The sequence below is a fragment of the Myotis yumanensis genome, unplaced genomic scaffold, assembly GCF_028538775.1.
Source record: "Myotis yumanensis isolate MYYU_CA2020_CCGP unplaced genomic scaffold, mMyoYum1.0.hap1 SCAF_2, whole genome shotgun sequence".
NCBI classification, from domain to species: domain Eukaryota; kingdom Metazoa; phylum Chordata; class Mammalia; order Chiroptera; family Vespertilionidae; genus Myotis; species Myotis yumanensis.
In genome coordinates, this window is record NW_027223753.1 from 161,740,902 (window position 1) to 161,759,345 (window position 18,444).

General features: G+C 46.8%; 1 protein-coding gene across 27 annotated transcripts in view; it reads left to right on the forward strand.

The window, feature by feature from the left end:
* The window catches only part of KALRN (kalirin RhoGEF kinase), a 635,703-nt gene that overhangs the window by 549,424 nt on the left and 67,835 nt on the right, over positions 1–18,444 (forward strand). For 19 of the 27 annotated variants that reach the window (XM_070406353.1, XM_070406356.1, XM_070406360.1 and 16 more), the window contains 3 exons: positions 6,679–6,962; positions 8,163–8,267; positions 11,778–11,873. In XM_070406353.1, coding sequence (XP_070262454.1) covers positions 6,679–6,962; positions 8,163–8,267; positions 11,778–11,873 — 485 coding nt within the window. The remainder of the gene's footprint in view (positions 1–6,678; positions 6,963–8,162; positions 8,268–11,777; positions 11,874–18,444) is intronic. The other 8 variants (XM_070406355.1, XM_070406363.1, XM_070406384.1 and 5 more) reach the window with 3 other exon arrangements.

Sequence of the window (18,444 nt, forward strand, 5' to 3'; positions counted from 1 at the left end):
TAGATGTAAAAACAAATGATAAAAAACACATGAAGCCTGAGTAAAGTGGTGAGGTGGAGCATGATGGGTTGGCAGAGGACTTGCTGGAGAAGAGATTCCTGAACTAAGTGCTATATAGCAGCTGTGGCATAATGAACACGAGGCAGGGGCTTGCAGTCTGCATTTGGGACTTGAGTGTGGCAACGAGAGGGGAAAGGGAATATTCTGAGCCAGGATGTGTTTGCCAAGTTTTGTCTAAAGTTGTGGCAGGAGCAATTGCAAGGACAGTAGGTTTCCGAGTGTTAAGAACAGTGTTTCTGGACCAGGCTGATTCTCCCCCCTCCCCCCTTTCCAGTTGCTGTCACACACACACACACCCCAATCCTGAATTCCTGGAGCCATTGCCCCAAGGCTTAGTCTGACAATACTTACGTAGTGACCCTAACCCCGTGGTGGTGTCTGAGACCCCAGTCTCCTCACTTGTTCCTTTGCCCCGGTCCTGTAGATAGCACTATAGATAAGGAGGCTTGTGTCATCTCTGGGGAATCACCTCTGCTGCTGACACTTCCAGACGGTGGAGGAGGGAGTAACAGGCCTGGTAGTCCGAGGGTGAGGCTCCCTTATTCTTGCAGGAGATTCAGGCACTGGTCATAGGAATGGTTCCTTGAAGTGGGGAGGGAGGGGGCACAGAATGGCACCTGGCAGCATTCAGTTTTTCTTTGCTTTCATGGTGCATAAAACTTTGAAGATAAAAAAAAAAGGCCTTAAATGATCTAGTCTAGCCTTTAGAAGAATATATAGGTGGAATTAAAGGACATACAGAATAAAATCACAGTCATAAATTAGGGAAGACTTTTATAGTTTTACTGATTTTTATTTAACTTAAAGGATGCTTCCTATGGGTCTAAAGTACTCTCAGCATTTTATAAATATTAACCCCTTAACCTAATAATAGTCCTATGGCATAGACACTAATATTATCTTCATTTACTGATGAGGAAACCGAAATACAGAGAGGTGCAGTAACTGGCCCAGTGTCACACAGCTCGTAAGTAGGAGGACCGGGCTCTGAAGGCATCTTGTCCATTCTGTCGGTGAAGAGACAGAGGCCTGAGTCTGTGTCCATTGCCACCTCGCTAGTCAGTGGCAGAGCAGGTTCAGAGCCCAGGTCATCTCTGTGTTGCCATCCACTGAGTAGGCACCAGTAGATTGTTCTTGGACTAGATACTCGGGGCAGGAAAGTTATCAGACCAGCAGCGCTTCTCAAAGTCACCTTCAGAATTATTACTAAAAGATGAGTGTTGGTGTCAAGAATTCTCTAGCTATTGGTTAAACTTTGGAATATTTTTTGTGACCATATAGCATATCTTTTCCCCTCAAGTACAAAGAAGCAATTGGGTGGTTTTGAGAGGTAGCTTGGGAATTGAAGAAAGTAGGGATGAAAGTATGAGAGTCTGCCAATGGATAAGAGTTTGTTGACTCACATTTCCTTTATTTCATTAGTATCGTTATAGTCCCTTGGCCACGCACTTAAGTGTATGCCACTCAGTCTATGAAGCTGGACCCTCAACCTCATGGGTTATCCTGCCAAGTTTCCTATTTCTCCAGTTGTGGCTGAGATACCAACTAGAGGATGCATTTCCTGTTGATAGAGAGGCACTGGTTTTTACCTTTTCATTGCTTCTTGAAGCATTCTGCATTCATCTTAGTTTACTTCCTTGATGTATGTGTTTTGGGTTAGGGAGAACACATTTAATTTTTCCAGAGGAAAATTATGTGCTAGTAAACATATAATTAAACATCGAGGAGAAGGCAGGAAGACGAGAACTTTTACACATAGTTGATGGAGTAACTCGGAGAGCAATGTGATGATACCTAGTGAAGTTGGTGATGTGCATTCCTTAAACCCAGGCTCTACCTGGATATATATGCTTTAAATGCCATAGAATTGAGAGTGGTGCTACTCAATGTGTGATCTGCAGATGGTGAAGGTTTGTGAGCTCTTTGCTTCCAATGCACAGTGAGTAAATAAGTAAAGGAAATGAGAGTATTTAGAAGCTTTTATAATAATTTGGCATTTCTGACTACCAAGAAATTGACTTTGTATGTAATAAAAATACTAGAGGCCCAGTGCATGAAATTTGTGCACTGGGGAGGGGGCGGTCCTTCAGCCTGGCCTGTGCCCTCTCACAGTCCGGGAGCCCTCAGGGGATGCCCAACTGATGGCCTCGGCCCACTCCCCACGGGGACATCCTTAGCGCTGCCCCGGAGGCAGGAGAGGCTCTCGCCACCACAGCTGTACTCGCCAGCCATGAGCCTGGCTTCTGGCTGAGCAGCGCTCCCCCTGTGGGAATGCACTGACCACCAGGGAGCAGCTCCTGCATTGAGCGTCTGCTCCCTGGACATCAGTGCATATCACAGTGACCAGTTGTTCTGCCGTTTAGTCAATTTGCATATTAGCCTTTTATTATATAGGATTGGCCCAAAACAGACTAGATATAAGAAAACTGGGTCTCTTAACACAGATAGTTTGGGAAGCTTTGTCCTAGAGGAATTCTCAGACATATGCAAAGAGACCTATACAGGAGTGCTTAAAATCACTATACACCTGTGTGTACACACACATACACATACATGCTTGTGTAACAACCTAAATGTCTACTGTTATGAAAATGTATTAGAAACATCACAATATGTCCTAAGAAAGAGTATTCAATGATTAAAATAAACTAGATGTACATATATGAACACATATAAATCAAATTTTGAATAAAAGAGCAAGTTACAAAATGATACCTACATTATGATAATTACATAAAATATAAAACACAAAATAACAATATATTCACATACACAATAAATGCTAACAACATGGATGGGAAAGATGCTTCAGAAAAGAATTAAACTCTGGGAAGGGAAAGTGGGTAGTAGGTTTGCAAGTAGGCAAAAGTAATAAAAAGGCTTCAACTATATGATGTTTTATTTCATTTTTGAGAAACTGAAGCCAATGTAGCAAAAATATTTACATTTATCATATCTACATGGGTGTTAAATTTTTCTGTATTTAAAAATATTTCATAGTACAATTAGCCTTAAAGTATTATTTCTTTTTTCTAATTTAGAAAGCAAATGGTACATACCAGAACATCTAGGGGCCTTTATTACGAGCAGTGTCTAGGGACCCATTTTCTTCCCAGTGGCTTAAAACCAGGTATCAGTCTAGTGGGCAGTTTCTATAGCTCAGGGCTGATGAGGAAGCATCCTTTCAGAGCCCAGGAGCAGTCAGAGATGCCTGGATTCTGATCCTAGCTTTGTGACAACTCAGTTGTGACAGTGGGTTCCCATGTCGAAATCTTCATTGTTTGCTCTGAAAGATTCGTGCTACTGAGACTGCTTTCAGTATTGAAATTTTATAACTTATAGAAATTATATATAAATGTGTATTTGAAATATTACAAAGACTGGTGACTTCATGCCCTTTTGACAATAATTATATAGACTAAGGGAGTACCTGGAGTGGACACAGCTGTAGGAATAAGATTCGATATTTGTGGGGTGGAGTCAGATCTGGATTTAAACCTTGCCTCATGGCCGCTTACTAACTATGAGCCTTGGTTTCCTAAAATATTCTGTTTTTCTATTTCTTAAGACAAGAAAAAAATAGTGCCTACCTCAGCTTGGAAGGATTTTATGAGATTAACAATATTATTATTGAAGATGTTACAAATCAGTGCCATCACTGTTGTGCCTGGGAAGGTACTAGAATAAATCCTCAAACAATTTATTGCAGGCATCTTCCAAAGATGAGAGGAGCATAACATACCAATTGGCCTTTGAAGTAGTAATAAATGAAATGATGCTGCATTCCTTTATAGCCATGCATTTGCAGTGATTTAGTAAATGTTCTCATCATAAGAAAAAAATTGTAACTATGTGAGATGATAGATGCTAACTAAACTTAGTGTGGTAATCATTCCATATATATACTAGTGTGTGTGTGTGTGTGTATACACACACACACACACACACACACACACGTATATATTAAATCATGCTGTGCACCTTGGACTAATACAATGTTACATGTCTCAAAACTAAAACAATGCCCTAGCTGGTTTTGCTCAGTGGCTAGAGCATCAGCCTGTGGACTGAAGGGTGACGGGTTTGGTTCTCAAGGGCACATGTCCGGGTTGCGGGCTCGTTCCCCAGTGCAGGTGTGCAGGAGGCAGCCGATCAATGATTTTCTCTCATCATTGATGTTTCTGTCTCTCCCTCTTCTTTTCCTCTCTGAAATCAAGAGAGGAAATATTTTTTTAAAAAAACTGAAACCATTATAAATATAAAAGAAATATAAATCAATTATACCTCAGAATTGAAAAATAAAAACAAGATAAAGTGATTTAGAAATGGTTCTGTATCAGTTCTAACTAGATGATGAATCATACATTGCTTCCAACTCTTGAATTCTCTTCTCTGTGGACTGTGGTTGAATTACCCTAATTGTTTACACAGGAAAAACAAAATTGAGAATACTCTTGGTTTTTAATGTGTGTTTTATAATGTATACTCTTGCCATCAGTTTTACCAGGACTCTCCAAAGCAGAACCAGATGACAATGGGGGAGAAAGAATGATCAGTCAGGTTTAGCTTTAGTGCCTCTCAGAGCCGGGTTGCGATTTGCTGTGGAGCAGAAAACTTGGACAGTCATCTGCCTTGCTTAGTGACACAGGGCATAGCTGATGGGCTGATCGGCTGGGCCTCCAGTTCTGCTGACTGAGTATGTGCTGATAAATCTAGGTTTCGAGGGCTTGGGTTTAATGGAGCCCTGTGGTATCACAGGGGCCTGGCGAATGACAACCTCCTGCAGCTTATCAGCAGAAGATAAACAGAAAGGCGCTGGTCCCTCTGTCAGGCTGGGGAGATGTTTATCACCAGGCTTCTGAGAACAGGAGTTAGACCCATACCAACGCTTCAGAAGTAATGTCAACATACTGGAGACCACAGCCAGCAAGGAATTCTCTGAGATAAGATTACAACTTTGTCCTTAAAGCGATGCCGACTAAGTCAGTCGAGCCCCAAATGTTCTCTCAGCAGAGAGACCCTGTAAGTTATCCTCCATACCAAAGGACTTTAGGAACTCAATTTTCTGTGTGCTGCTTGATGCAACTATTCCTCTATTTTCTAAACTATGGATAAAACCCTTGCAATATCTAAGAAAGGAACTCAACTTTCTATGTGCTTCCTGATGCAACTGTTATGCTGTTATTTTAAACATTGCACAAAACTCTAGCAATAGCTGAGAAAGTCCTGCAGGGCCACGCTTGGTGCCCCCGAGATCAGGTGGTTGTAGACATTGAGCCAGCTCTCCATGGGCAAAAGCACTCACTCACCTTCTCTGGGGATTTTGTTTCTTCTGGGTCTCACCTGAGGGCTCCAAGGCTAGATTAGACCTCTAGTCTAGGTCCAGGATGAAGGCATTAGAGGGAAAGGGAATTTCGTCTTTGAGATAACCAGGAGCCACTCCAGTAATCTGTTTAAATACAGAGTCATGAGTTTGGTTTAGATATCAGTATGCACCCTGGCCCTGGAGTGAGGCGGGCATCAGGGGTCAAGGTAAAGCAGGTATCCTCCCAAGACCACTCTGGGAATGAGAAAGAAACAGCCTACAGAGCGACAACTCACCTTCAATTGTCCAGATACGAGTGGCATCACTTCTTGCCTTGAAGTGCCTCCCATTCATCCCATTGCAGTCCCTGTGCACAGCCTGGTGTGGCCTCTGGATTCTAACCCCCTTCCCAGGGCTATGCCATATATCGTTACCAGGCTAATTAACTAACAAACCAAAAAAAACACCAAACAAACCCTTTTTATCCTGTCATTACAGTGAAGTCTTACAATAAACTTCATACTCCTAGTTCATTATTAAATGTTCTTAGTAGTCTTTCTATCCAGTTTCTCCTTCTTCATTAATCTTTATTCCATTCAAAAGATCTACATATGGGCTGTGGTAACTCCATTTTTCCATTTTCCTGCCTCTGTGCTTTTGTCCCCACCCTCTCCCCTTTCAGAATTCCTTCTCCCTTCTCTTCTACTCACACACATCTCTTCCTCCAAACCTTGGTAGACCAGACCCTCCAGCACTGATCTGACCCGCCTCAGAATTCTGCAGCCTTGTCGTCCAGAGTCCATACAATTAGTCACATTCTGCTGTGTGAATTACCTTTACCTCGTGTGCTCTTTCACTCTCTGCTTCTCTCTCCTTCTCTCTCCTTCTCTCTCTCTCTGTGTGTGTGTGTGTGTGTGTGTGTGTGTGTGTGTGTGTGTGTGTAGCTAGATAAAGGGCCTCTGAAAATAAACTCCATGACTTGCATATCTTTAGAATACACTAATGGGTGCTCCATGACATTGCTATTGGTTGGTAATTCTCCTTAGGACCTTGGCTTTTTCCATGACAGCAGGCGTCTTTGTCTTCTGTCCTCTCCTGTTTCCACGGCACCTGGAGTGGTGCCTTGCACAAAAAAAACTGAGTGAGTCTCAGCAAGTCCTGCCGCTCCAGAGGGAGTTCCCTTGACCTGGGCCTGCAGCTGGCCTTGACGTTCTGCCTCGTGTCCTCGCTTCCTGAGGACGGAGCTGTCTCATTCCCCGGGCTGGCAGGTGCCTTCGCTGCCCCTGACCCCGCTCTGTCTGTTTTTTCCTCAGATACATACTCTCATTCCTCAAGTGAAAACGGAGGCAAGTCCGAGTCAGTGGCCAACCTGCAGAGCCAGCCCTCCCTGAACTCCATCCACAGCTCCCCGGGCCCCAAGCGCTCCACCAACACCCTTAAGAAGTGGCTGACCAGTCCGGTGCGCAGGCTCAACAGCGGGAAGGCAGACGGAAACATCAAGAAGCAGAAGAAAGTGCGCGATGGCCGCAAGAGCTTCGACCTGGGCTCTCCCAAGCCCGGGGATGAGACGACGCCTCAGGGAGACAGTGCTGATGAGGTACCTACCTACGGCCCTCGGAAGGGCTTTGGCATTCATCCTTCCTACAGCCTCGGCACCATCTTCCCCGGGGTGTAGCAAGCTGGACAGTCTAGTCCCCAGTAGTGTCTTCTTGAGCCTAAGTGACCCGAGTTCTCTGAGTTCTCAAGTCCTGGCCAGTTTGATCTGTGGCCAGTTCAGAGCCTGAGTAGCACCTAGCACATCCGCACACAGACACCATTTTGCTAGATTTGGCTCCAAGGGGAGCCAGGTAGTCACCTAGGCCCCTGCCACTGTCAGGGACTCCATCAGTACCTGCTCGGCCTGTTTAGAATAGGAATAAAAGAACAGAGGTCATTTTACTTGGAAAACAGAAGACTGTGCTGGGAGATGTTTGCTCTTTACAACTGTCTTGGGCACTGCCACATAGGAAAGGGAACAGACAAGTCCAGCTTGCTCCAAGGGGAGAATTATGATTGACAAACGGTGAACATTATCACAGGCAAGGTTTCAGCTCTAAGAGGGACTTTACAGGGGGGTCAGCTAGTGAGGGAATGAGCCTCCATGAAATGAATGGCCACCATACTGCAAGGGTCTGGGAGACTGCGTGATCTCACATAACAGAGAGACGCCTGTGTTAGCCCAGAGGTCAGACTGGATGACCCTTGGAAGTTCCTTCCAACTCTGAGATTCTGTGATCAAAATGTAGTGGGTCTGTTTTGGTTAGTGTAATGGGATAGCTGTTTTATCTGGCAAACTAACCTACTCTAGTCACCACTGTAACTAAGAAGTACTTCCTGATCTGTAACCATACGCTCTTTGTAATTTTGTGCTGTCTGCCATTTCTTCCTGTGAAAAGGGGAGCCTGGTGATATTCAGACTGTGTTTTAATAGTCCTTCGAAAACTCAGGAAGTTAGCTCTCTCTGACCACACTCAGCTTTCCCTTTCACTGGCTAATCCACAAGGTAGATGTTTCTCACACGCATACGCGCTCGCGCACGCGCACACGTGTGTGTGTGTGTGTGTGTTTCCCTCATTTGGTCCTTACTGTCCTTTGAGGTAAGAAGTATACCTACTCTACAGAGGAAGGCACTGAGGCAAAAAAAGGGTAGGGGTAGGTTGAGAGAGGAGGTATCTTATATGTTGCTTTAAAAAAAATTGCCAAGTCCATTGGCATCTTTAACTCTATGGAACAGTGACTAATGCTGCTTTTGTTCTAGAAGAGCAAGAAAGGTTGGGGTGAAGATGAGCCAGATGAAGAATCCCACACCCCACTCCCTCCGCCTATGAAGATCTTTGACAACGACCCTGCGCAGGATGAGATGGTAGGACTTCTTTGCTCTCTCACTTGAACGAGGACGTGTAACGCATGTGCTTTCATTGTGTGTGTGTGGTAGGCAGCAGTACTCTCTCCCTTGTTATCTCCTGCACCACATGAATCCATGGTAGTTGGTAGGGTCCTCCCCCTACAGACCCTGGAGGTCTGACTTCGTTCTGGGCAGTGTGGCCGTGTGTGTGGAATGGGCAGAGTGGGATCTGCTGGCATCGTGTCCTACTGATGAAAGGTCATGGCTTTGTCTTTGGGAGCAGCTGATCCCAAAAGGCACGGTTAGTCTCGAAAAGCAATCTGAGGTCGTCCCGGCCATGATCGTTTTCTTGTGCCTGACTGTACACCCCGTGCTTCAGTTGATTGTTTCCCCTGTCCCCAACTCTAACAGCTAAATAATGGGAACTTCCAGGCAAGCCCAGTGCTGTTGAAATTCTGCAGGCACAGCATGAGGAGGGAGCTGAGGGGAGGTTGCTGTCAGAGGTGGGCAAACCCAGCATGCCAGGTTGCTCAAGTTCTCTGTTTTGCAAAATGCCCCGAGGCCCACAGGTTGGAAGTATGATGAGTGGGCCTCTAATCGCAGGATGATCATTCCGGTTGTTATGGAGCAGAAGCTTAGGTGGGATATGTGTTCAGGTTCTGACCCGAGGTCAGAGGCTGCTTTAATCACGTGCTCCATCACTCACTGTCCTTACAAACCACACTTTCCCTTAGTGTTGCTGTCCTTTGGACTCTGGAGTTGAAGTGGTGGTTTCCATTTTTATTGTACTTTGCATTTGCTTTTCAGAATGTCATGTACTGATTGTGGCAGTGGTAGTCATGGTGGTGGTGGCGTTGGCAGTGGTGGTGGTGGTGGTGGCGGTGATGGTGGTGACAGTGGTAGTGGTGGCAGTGGTGGTGGCATTGGTGGGAGTGGCAGTGGCAGTGGTGGTGGTGGTGGCAGTGGTGGTGGTGGTGGTGGCAGTGATGGTGGCAGTGGTAGTGGTGGCAATGGTGTTGGTGGCAGTGATGGTGGTGGTGGTGGTGGTGGTGGCAGTGGTAGTGGTGGCAATGGTGGTGGCGGTAGCAATGGCAGTGGTGGTGGCAGTGGCTTAGCCAGGTCTCCCTGTGCTCTCTAGTGTTCTGCCTTGCAGTGGGGCAGCCCACTCTGATGTTGTGGGCCCAGCATACAGCACCACCTAGGATACAGTGCCAAAAGGACTGTGCAGATGCTTCAGCATTTCTGGTGACAGCCCAGTTCTTGTTTTAATTCTTCTCTACATTTGGGTCATTACCCACAGACACTAATTGAGGGCTTCCTCTGTGCCAGAGGGACTGATTCTAGGGACAGGATGATGACTAAGATGTGGTCGCTGCCCCCTCTGTGACTCACCATGAGAAGCACAGTGTGGCCCCTCCGAAGGTGATGTTGGTGACCCTGGTCTCCAGGGCCAGCTCTGACTCGAGTATTGGCAACAAGTAGCAAGAAGCCTGGCATGGTGCCCATCCTGGAATCCCTGTGCTTCACCTTGAGGTGGGAAGGAGGACCAGCCCGCTGTGTTCCCAGAGGTGTACCCTTGTAAGATGTTCCGTAAACAGTGATAGCACCTGTGGGCAGTGGGACGCTCATGTCGCATTATCTGCCGTCCCACGCAGCCCTCCGCACCGAGGTGCCAGCTTGCAGAAGATAAGTAAAGGTCATGAACCCTCCCCCTCTAGTAACCCCAGAAACAGCAGAAACAGTTTGTTTGGGGGAAAGGATGTTATGTTGTTTTTAGATAATTTTTAACTGAAAATGTGGACTTACTCCCAGATGTCTATGTAGACTTTTCTCAGCCAGAAACCAGGAGATGGCAAGTCGCTTTGTAGACTGGTTAACCCTCCTCCGTCCTGCTTGTTTGACTTCTGAACCCTTGTTTTCTAGAAAATTGAAGGATCCTCAGAACTTCTAGCAAATGGTGTTGGGTTTATAAAAATAATTTTTACAACCATGTAAAAGGGATTTTTAAAAGTCTACTCATTGTAATGTTGTGCATGTTTCCCTCTAGTATTTGTTCATTTGCATGTCTGTCTTATTTACTATGTCCTCATTAACTTTACCTCCGTAACTATAATTTCACGAGCTAGCGAGTATGAGGTTACTTATGTGCCAGAATTAGCTTGACCGGCCTGTTTGAGGATATCCCAGGTTGCTGCCAGCTTTGGCTACTCCCGATAGTACTGCCCAGGTCACCTGGTGCATACACTGCTGCCCTTGGAAACAGTTCCCGGGGGTAGGATTACTAGATCACAAAGTTGATAACTTGGACTTCCAAACAGACTTACGCTTTTTTCCTGCATTCCCCAGGAGAGAAAAAAAGAGTGTCCTTATGTCTCTCTTAATCACATTTATCTGATTTTTTTTTTGCCCCGTCTCAGAAGTAGAGACTAAACTCACACTGAGATTAGACAACAAGACGCTTCCTTTCTGAAACTCTTCCCCAAACGTAAGGGACAAGCTGGAAACCAGAGCACAGCCAGGACAGTCAGTCGTTAGTATCAAAGGCTGAAGGCGCGTGCATCCTGGGCCCTGGGAACACCATTGCCCTCTGCTGCGATGTGCCAGTGGGAAAAGCTGCCCCATGCATGTAGGGTTCATCATTTCCCCCAATTTCTTCTCAAGTAGAAGGAAAAAGTATGCCACCGCCCCTCAGTGAGCAGGAGTTCCCAAACCATTGACCAACAGCCACCTAGACCCATCCTTATTGTGGGTTGAGGGGCAGCGGGACAGCCCATGGCTGAGCCTGCCTTCACTGTGATCGAGAGAGTCCCTCGTTGCTCCAGGAGACACACACATCCTGCTAAAGCCCTTTATTGCTTCCCAGTGTTCCAGTGTGGGGGACCTTACCGGGAATAGCTGTGTTTGTGGAGGAGTGTGTGTGAGGGTGCATGTGTGCGTGACTGTGTGTGTGACTATGTGTGTGTGTGTGTGTGTGTGTGTGTGTGTGAGGCGGAGGGGTCTAGCTTTCTGGTCTCTAAGTGCCCTGCCCCCAGCATTTTTGCTTGACACCAGGTGAAGATTATATTTAAGATCTGAGTAAAGCAAGGACAATTTCTCTTCTTTGGACACACGGAGGCTAGGTGTTTTTACTCCTTTCATACCCTGGAACAGCAATGAGCAGCACTGTAATGACCAGTCTTGTCTGGCCCCTTCCCCCCACGCCCACCACCTCACTGCTATCAGTGGGTGCAGCCCTTACCTATTGGCCTCTCACGGAACACAGTGACCTCACCCCTCGGCTCCTTTGGTGGCCTGCCTAAGGAGAGCCTAGTCCCATCCCTGCTTCCTTCTGGCCAGATTTCCTGACAAGGGGTCTGGCAGGCCTGTCCCACACCCACGCCCACTATCTCCCTCTATCATCTCTTCCCTCAATACATAGAGCTTTGCTTGCCTTGCCTGCCTTCAGCTTTGACTTGCTGTTTTGCTTTCTAATTGCTATTCCTCATTCCTTGCTAATCTGCTTTTCCTTTGCTGCTCAATGTCTTGCAGTCCTCCTCTTTGCTAGCAGCCCGGCAGGCTTCCGCCGAAGTTCCTACTGCTGCAGACCTTGTCAGTGCAATAGAACAGCTGGTCAAAAGCAAGCTGGTAAGTGGGGGTCCTGGAGGCACTTCTGCCTGTATCTTACCTCCATGTGGCTCCCCGGGGCCTGGCATCTGTCGGCCATGCTCTCCTTTGCACATACCCTCATCCCTCCTACAGCACTGTTTCCAGTTAATGGTGCTTTCTACTAAAAAAGCTGTGCCCCCAGAGCCCTTTTGTTTTTTGTGTGTGTTTTTTTAAAAATACATTTTTTATTAATTTTAGAGAGGAAGGGAGAGGAAGGGAGAGAGATAGAAACATCAGTGATGAGAGAAATCATCCAACACCTGCCTTTTGCAAGCCCCCTACTAGGGATGAAGCTCCCAACCTGGGCACGTGCCCTTGATTGGAATCAAACCCACGACCCTTCAGTCTGCAGGCTGACGCTTTATACACTGAGCCAAATGAGCTAGGGCCCCAGAGTCCTTTTGGACTTTGTTTGGGAGTGAGCACCGGCAATTAACAGGCTCTTCGGGGTTGTGATCTTGATGAAAGGTGAAAAATACTCTAGACAAAATAGCCCCCAGGGGAGTGACATTTGGACAGTGACTGATGTGTGTCTGGTTAGCCCAGAAGCTCGCTTTGCTGTCGAGACACAGAGCATGGATTGACCTGGGAAAGCACTGAGTAATTTTATTTGGGGACCGAGGATAGCCTTCTAGCTGGCAAAATCTTACGTAAGTAGACTGCGGACTGAGAAGGAGAATGGGCACAAGTATGTGGATACCTCACCACGGGCAATTAAGAGTGCTGGTGCCCATCCCGCTCTGAGCCTGAGCCGCAGCCTGGCTGTGGCATCAATGCTGGTGAAAGCGTTCCTTTCTGGGTAGAGCCTCCATGGCTTCACGCTGAGGTGTGTCGGGCAGCATGGCAGTCTGAAGCGTTTTCCTTTCCTTTGCTCCCATGTATGTCACTCACTTGGTTTTTACTGTAACTCGCATTAGGATAAATGTCCGTGCTCCTGCCAGACTTCTGCTGGGCAGTGCCGTTAATCAGCGCCGTTGAAACCCGTCTCCATTGGCCCAGGAATGAGAGGAGAACGATGGATGCTCTCTAGGGAAAGCTGCCTGCCCGATAATCATTTCAATTACAGGAACTCCCTTGTTAAATACCCCAGCTCTGTACCGATGAAATTTAATACACGTGAACGTCTTCTTTTCCTTCTAACTTTCCTTCCTAATTAAAAAACAAAACAAAGCTTAGCTGGTGTTTTCAGTAACTAGTGCAGACTCTGGAAGGTTGTTCACTTCCCTGCCATCTCTCAGCGTCCTGCTGGTGAGCTGGGTACTCCTGGCGCCTGCACTGACTTGTCAAAGCTCACCTCTCTGACCACTCCTCACTGCTTTCCTTTCCCCGCTACACTCACCCATTCACCCTTTTCATTCTCTAAACACCATTTCATTTTTCCCTTAAAATTCATCCTTTTGCGCTAGCTGGTTTGGCTCAATGGTTTGAGCACTGGGCCACAGACTAAAGGGTCTCAGGTTTGAATCTGGTCAAGGGGCACGTACTTGGTTGTAGGCTCGATCCCCAGCCCCAGTCAGGGCGCGTGTGGGAGGCAACCAATCGATGTGTCTCTCTCACATCGAAGTTTCTCTCTGTGTGTCTCCCCGCTCCTTTCCACTCTCTTTTAAAAATCAATGGGAAAAAATATCCTTCAGTGAGGATTAACAAAATCATCCTTTTTTTTTTTTTTTTTGCATTTTCTCTTTCACCACCTGAGCCTGGGCCCTGACCTCATGCCTGGACTATTGCAGTATCCATTGCTTGATCTTCCCCACCCTGTCTGCCCCCCTGACCTCACTCTCCTGTCGGGTCTCCCATAAGGCTGTTTATTGCCTCCCTCCTTGGTGAAGGTTCACAGCCTCCCTCTCACCTATACAGGCAGCCATTTCCAATGCCAGTGCCTTCAGATACACAAGATGCAGGAAGAAGATATTAGCATCTCTTCACCTCATTATTTTACAATGGTTTTGTGTATGTTTTAATCTGTACATGATGGTATGTAATTTATAAATAAGTTACGTGCTTTGGGAATGCATAACCAAAATTATGCTCACTGATAGAGGAATAGAATCAAAGTTTGGAAATCTCTGCCTCGTAGATACTTACCCAGAATCCTCATGTTCTGTTGCCTCCTCTTCAACCTGTCTTTCCAGCATCCACTTGTTTTTCAGGCCGATGAACTCTGAATTGTCTTCTTCACTATCCCCAAGCACACATTCGGCTTTCCTCCCTTGGAGTTGCTGTGCATACCACTCCACTTCTCTGGAATGTTCTCCCTCTCGTGCTTGTCTAAAGCATAATGGTCCTTCAAGGCTCCCTCAAACCTCATCTCTCCTCAAGGGCTTCCTGGACCAGCTCAGGACAGCCCTTAGAACAGTGGTTCTCAACCTTCCTCATGCCGCGACCCTTTAATACAGTTCCTCATGTTGTGGTGACCCCCAACCATAAAATTATTTTCGTTGCTACTTCATAACTATAATTTTGCTACTGTTATGAATCGTCATGTAAATATCTGATATGCAGGATGTATTTTCATTGTCACAAATTGAACCTAATTAAAGCATAGTGATTAGCCACAAAAACAATATGTAATTATATATGTGTTTTCTGATGGTCTTAGGTGACCCCTGTGAAAGGGTCGTTCGACCCCCAAAGGGGTCGCGACCCACAGGTTGAGAACCGCTGCCTTAAAAGGTACTGCTGTGCTATGTGTTAAAATCACTGAATCTTCTCATTTGCATCCTACCCCTCCAGGTAGGTGATTTGTCATTGAGGACATTATCCTCTCCTCCATCAATGTGCAGGAGCTTTTTACACTTACATCAGCAAACACTTGTTTCCAAAAGTCTGTGTTTTTTTGTATTTTGGATGACCTTTTCCCTACTGCTACAACTCACCTTAGCACTATTAGGAGTCTCTGTTCACCTCCATTTAGTGTGAGCAGTGGGTTTGGTGTTAAATATGTGAGTCCAGACATTGAAAAGTCCCAGAAGAGCAAACTTCCCAAAGGAGAGGGCATGGAGGCTGGTGGTGGAGTTGACCGCCTAAAGCGGTCTCTCACCGTATCTTTGCATGAATGGCCTTTCTGTGGTGAGTTTCCCATAATAAGGGCTTTAACTTCCACCAATAATTACCTCTTGAGGACCTGCCATGAGCCCAGAATTACAGAGATTCCTTTGGCTGAACATACAAAACCAAGCTCATGTCAAGGAAAGGAAGGAGGGAGCAGTGGTTTGGTTTCTCAGAATCTTCTCACCAAAATTCAATTCTCCGCCCTCTCCTCTACTTCCTCCGTCTTCCCATCCCCACACATACCCGCCGTGGGGTAGCGATGGAGCCAACAGCGGGCGGTGGTTTCCTCAGCCACATTTTCATCTTCAGGACTTGTAATGCCGCTCTTTAGCTTAGAAGAGGGTAAGACGTGGAGCCTGTAAAAATGTTGAACATTTTATTTGACTGTAAGTACAACAGTGTGGCCCCGGGCTGGGTAAGGAAGGTATAGTGCACAGATGGAGGGGAGTAGCAGCCCCATGGCACTCAGCGCCCTCAGGCACGCCTGTCCTGAGTTGTGTGTGAGTCATGTATCGGCTTCTGAACCTGGTGTTTCAAAATATTCTTGAACTCGATGGAAGTCACCCCCGAGGAGGTAACCAATACCGTGTGGTCCATGTCATTTGAGGGAAAGCTGAAGAAATTGAGTGTAGGTATGGGGAGAAGTTAGGAGAGAGAAGACACAAGAGCTGTGATCTAATAATTGAGCACTGCCCTGGGAAAGGAGGGTTTCTTTCAATGCTTCTTCGCTGCAGAGGGCGGTCCCAGACCTGTGGGTGGAGGTTATCTTAGTTCAACATAAGAAGAGCTAATCAGGTGCTTTTCAATGCAGAGCCTGGGAATTTTACGGGAGCGTTTTGTATATGTGGACTTTGTGTCTCAGGCTTGAGTTCTGTTTTCGCTGCTTGAGAGATGGCACCCGATTCTGCTCTGAGAATTCACTTGGCCCCCTAGCTCTCCCCAGAGCCACGCTGAGATCCCCGTGTCTGAGTTTCAGGCCCGGAAGAGGCCTGGCTCCCTGTGTGCTCGTGGCCCAGGCCTTCCCCCCGATTGTGATCTCTGCTGTTGAGAGCTGCTGCCTGGGAATGAGGGCCGGTGCTCGCTCACCTGCGCGCAGATAAAGCCCCCAACGCCCCCAGTGGCGAGTCTCCAGACATTAATGGACACTTCTGAGTTCTCTCCTGCCAGCCTTGCCCTTTACCCAGTGCTTTTGTTTACCAAGAGAGAATGTCCACCCACTTCCCCAAACAGAGCTAACGTACTTTCCTAGGTGTTGCTTTAAGGTGTTGTCATTAATTCTGAGGCAGGACTAAGGGCTCCCCCTGCTTTCCCTATGTGGTTTTTAATAAAGCCCTTTCTAGACATGTGGACTGGTGCTGGTGTCAGGTATATAAGGAATCAGAAGACCGTGTTTTAGTCCTGCCTGTGCTACTTATTGTGTAGCCCTGAGCAAGTTACTTAGGCCACTTGGGCTTTGGTTTTATCTCATTTATCAACAGTGCCGGTTCTGTGCACCGGAAACTAATCTCCAAAGTGTCATAATGAGGATTGAGTAAGGTGTGAATGTGCTTTGTAAACTGATAGATAAGCATCCCTCAAACCTTAGCTCTTAGCCAACTCATAGGTGCTGGGAAGGGCAGGGCAAGGAAATCTGGGCCTATTTGATCCTCTGTGGCCACACCCTGGGCACAGGGACACAATATTTGTCAGCCAGGATATTGGTGGTTGGGTGACTGTTGCTGGGTGTAATAGCTTAACAATCTATATGATTTGGTTTTATTCCTCAAGCTTTGAGCAGCAGGGCTTCCTGCCCATGTGTGTCTCTAAACTGCCCCGAGATGCCCCCACCTGCTGGAGAGGAAGGGCTGAGCCTAAAGAAAGCCTCCTCGCTGAGCCCCTGTCCTCAGCAGCACAGCACAGTCGTTCCCTGTGGACCCTTGGCTGACGATCCTCTGCCCTGAGGGAAGGAGCAGCCAGGACTGAGCTCTTGTTCAGTCTGCCTGAGCCTGGCTCCCTGGGACTGTGTCCACCTGCCCGCCCTCTGGGACTCCCGCTTTGATAGCATTCACCTTCCTAGGTCAGCCTTGATCAGCTGTGGTGGGCACGTAGCATGGGCAGGGCCAGGCTGCACTCGTGGGTGTGCCTGCTCTCCTTCAGATGACCTGGCCTGCTGTGTCAGCTGCAAGGTTGAACAGCAGAAGTTCAGAGTCCAAAGGGGAGGAGTAATGGCCCCATGATATCCACTGTGAAGGTGCGTGTCTTCAGGAACTGGCTTCCTCTGATAGCCCTCTCTGGAAAAGATTGTTGAGCTTGTTGAGATAGAAAAGTTTAAATTCCTACCAGAAAATTTTTAACCCAAAGTCCCAAACCTGAAATGTCATTTGCCTGAGAAAGCCAGACTTCAGTTTTTCTCCTACCCCCACCCCAACTTGCCTGGGAATGACAGATCTGATACCTTTGTCCAGAGGAGAGTATACACATTTTTATAAAAAGGCGGGGCAGCTAAGAGGTTGGTGTGGTAGGTGGTGCTGGGCCAACACCTTACCTGTGGTTTCATCAGATGAGCTTTGACCTCTCCCGAAGAGTTCCATAGCATATTCAGTAAATTCTGGGGTCCTACTATGTGCCGGCTCTGAGATCAAGCACAGAACCTTCATTAAGGGGACTCAGTCTAGGGTTAATGCTCAGCATCCCCTCCTGCCTGGGCTGTTGCAACCGTTTCCTCTCAATTTCAGGCTCTCTCTTTATGTGGCCGACAGAGGAATCTCTTTTCTTTTTCTCTTAAAAAAAACTTTTTAATGGTTCTTTCTTACGAATAAAAGTAACATATGCTCATTCAAGAAAAAAAATGGAAAAACGACAAGAGTACAAATTATAGCATCATTCATAATAGCATCATCTACCAAGCATGTCAAACTCACGGCCAGAGGGCCACATGCCTCCTTTAAATAAACAAGGCATGTGGCCCGCTGGCGGAGAGTTTGACATGCTTGATCTAGACATAGTGTTGAACCTTCTACACTCTCTTTTAGATAATGCAGTCATAGAGTGTATAAAATCTAAGGCCTGTTTTCCTTTAGTATCTTATCAACGACATTTCCCCAAGTCATGAAAAGGAACATTAAAACCGATCTTTCTAAAACTTAAATTCAATGATGTGACTTCCCTGCTCAAAATCCCCCTATCATTGCTGTTAGAAGGTAAAGTCTCTACTTCCTAATGCTCCATATAAGGCTCCCTATGATTGGACCCCCCCCCAAATAGTTCTCCCGGGTTATCTATTTCATCCCTCACCTCTTCTTTCCCTAGTGCCTACTCACCCCCGCCCCCGCCTCAACTTCACACCCTGCCGCTGCTCGCAGCTTCCCAGCCTGCCCGGGGGAGTTGATCCTATTCTCACAGTGCTGTCTGGAATGTCCTCCCATTGGTATATCTTTCTCAGTACTCAGTCCAAGTTGCCTCTTCCATGAAGCCTTTCCCTTTCTCCTCCACCCCACCATAGAGCTGCCTGTGCCTCTTT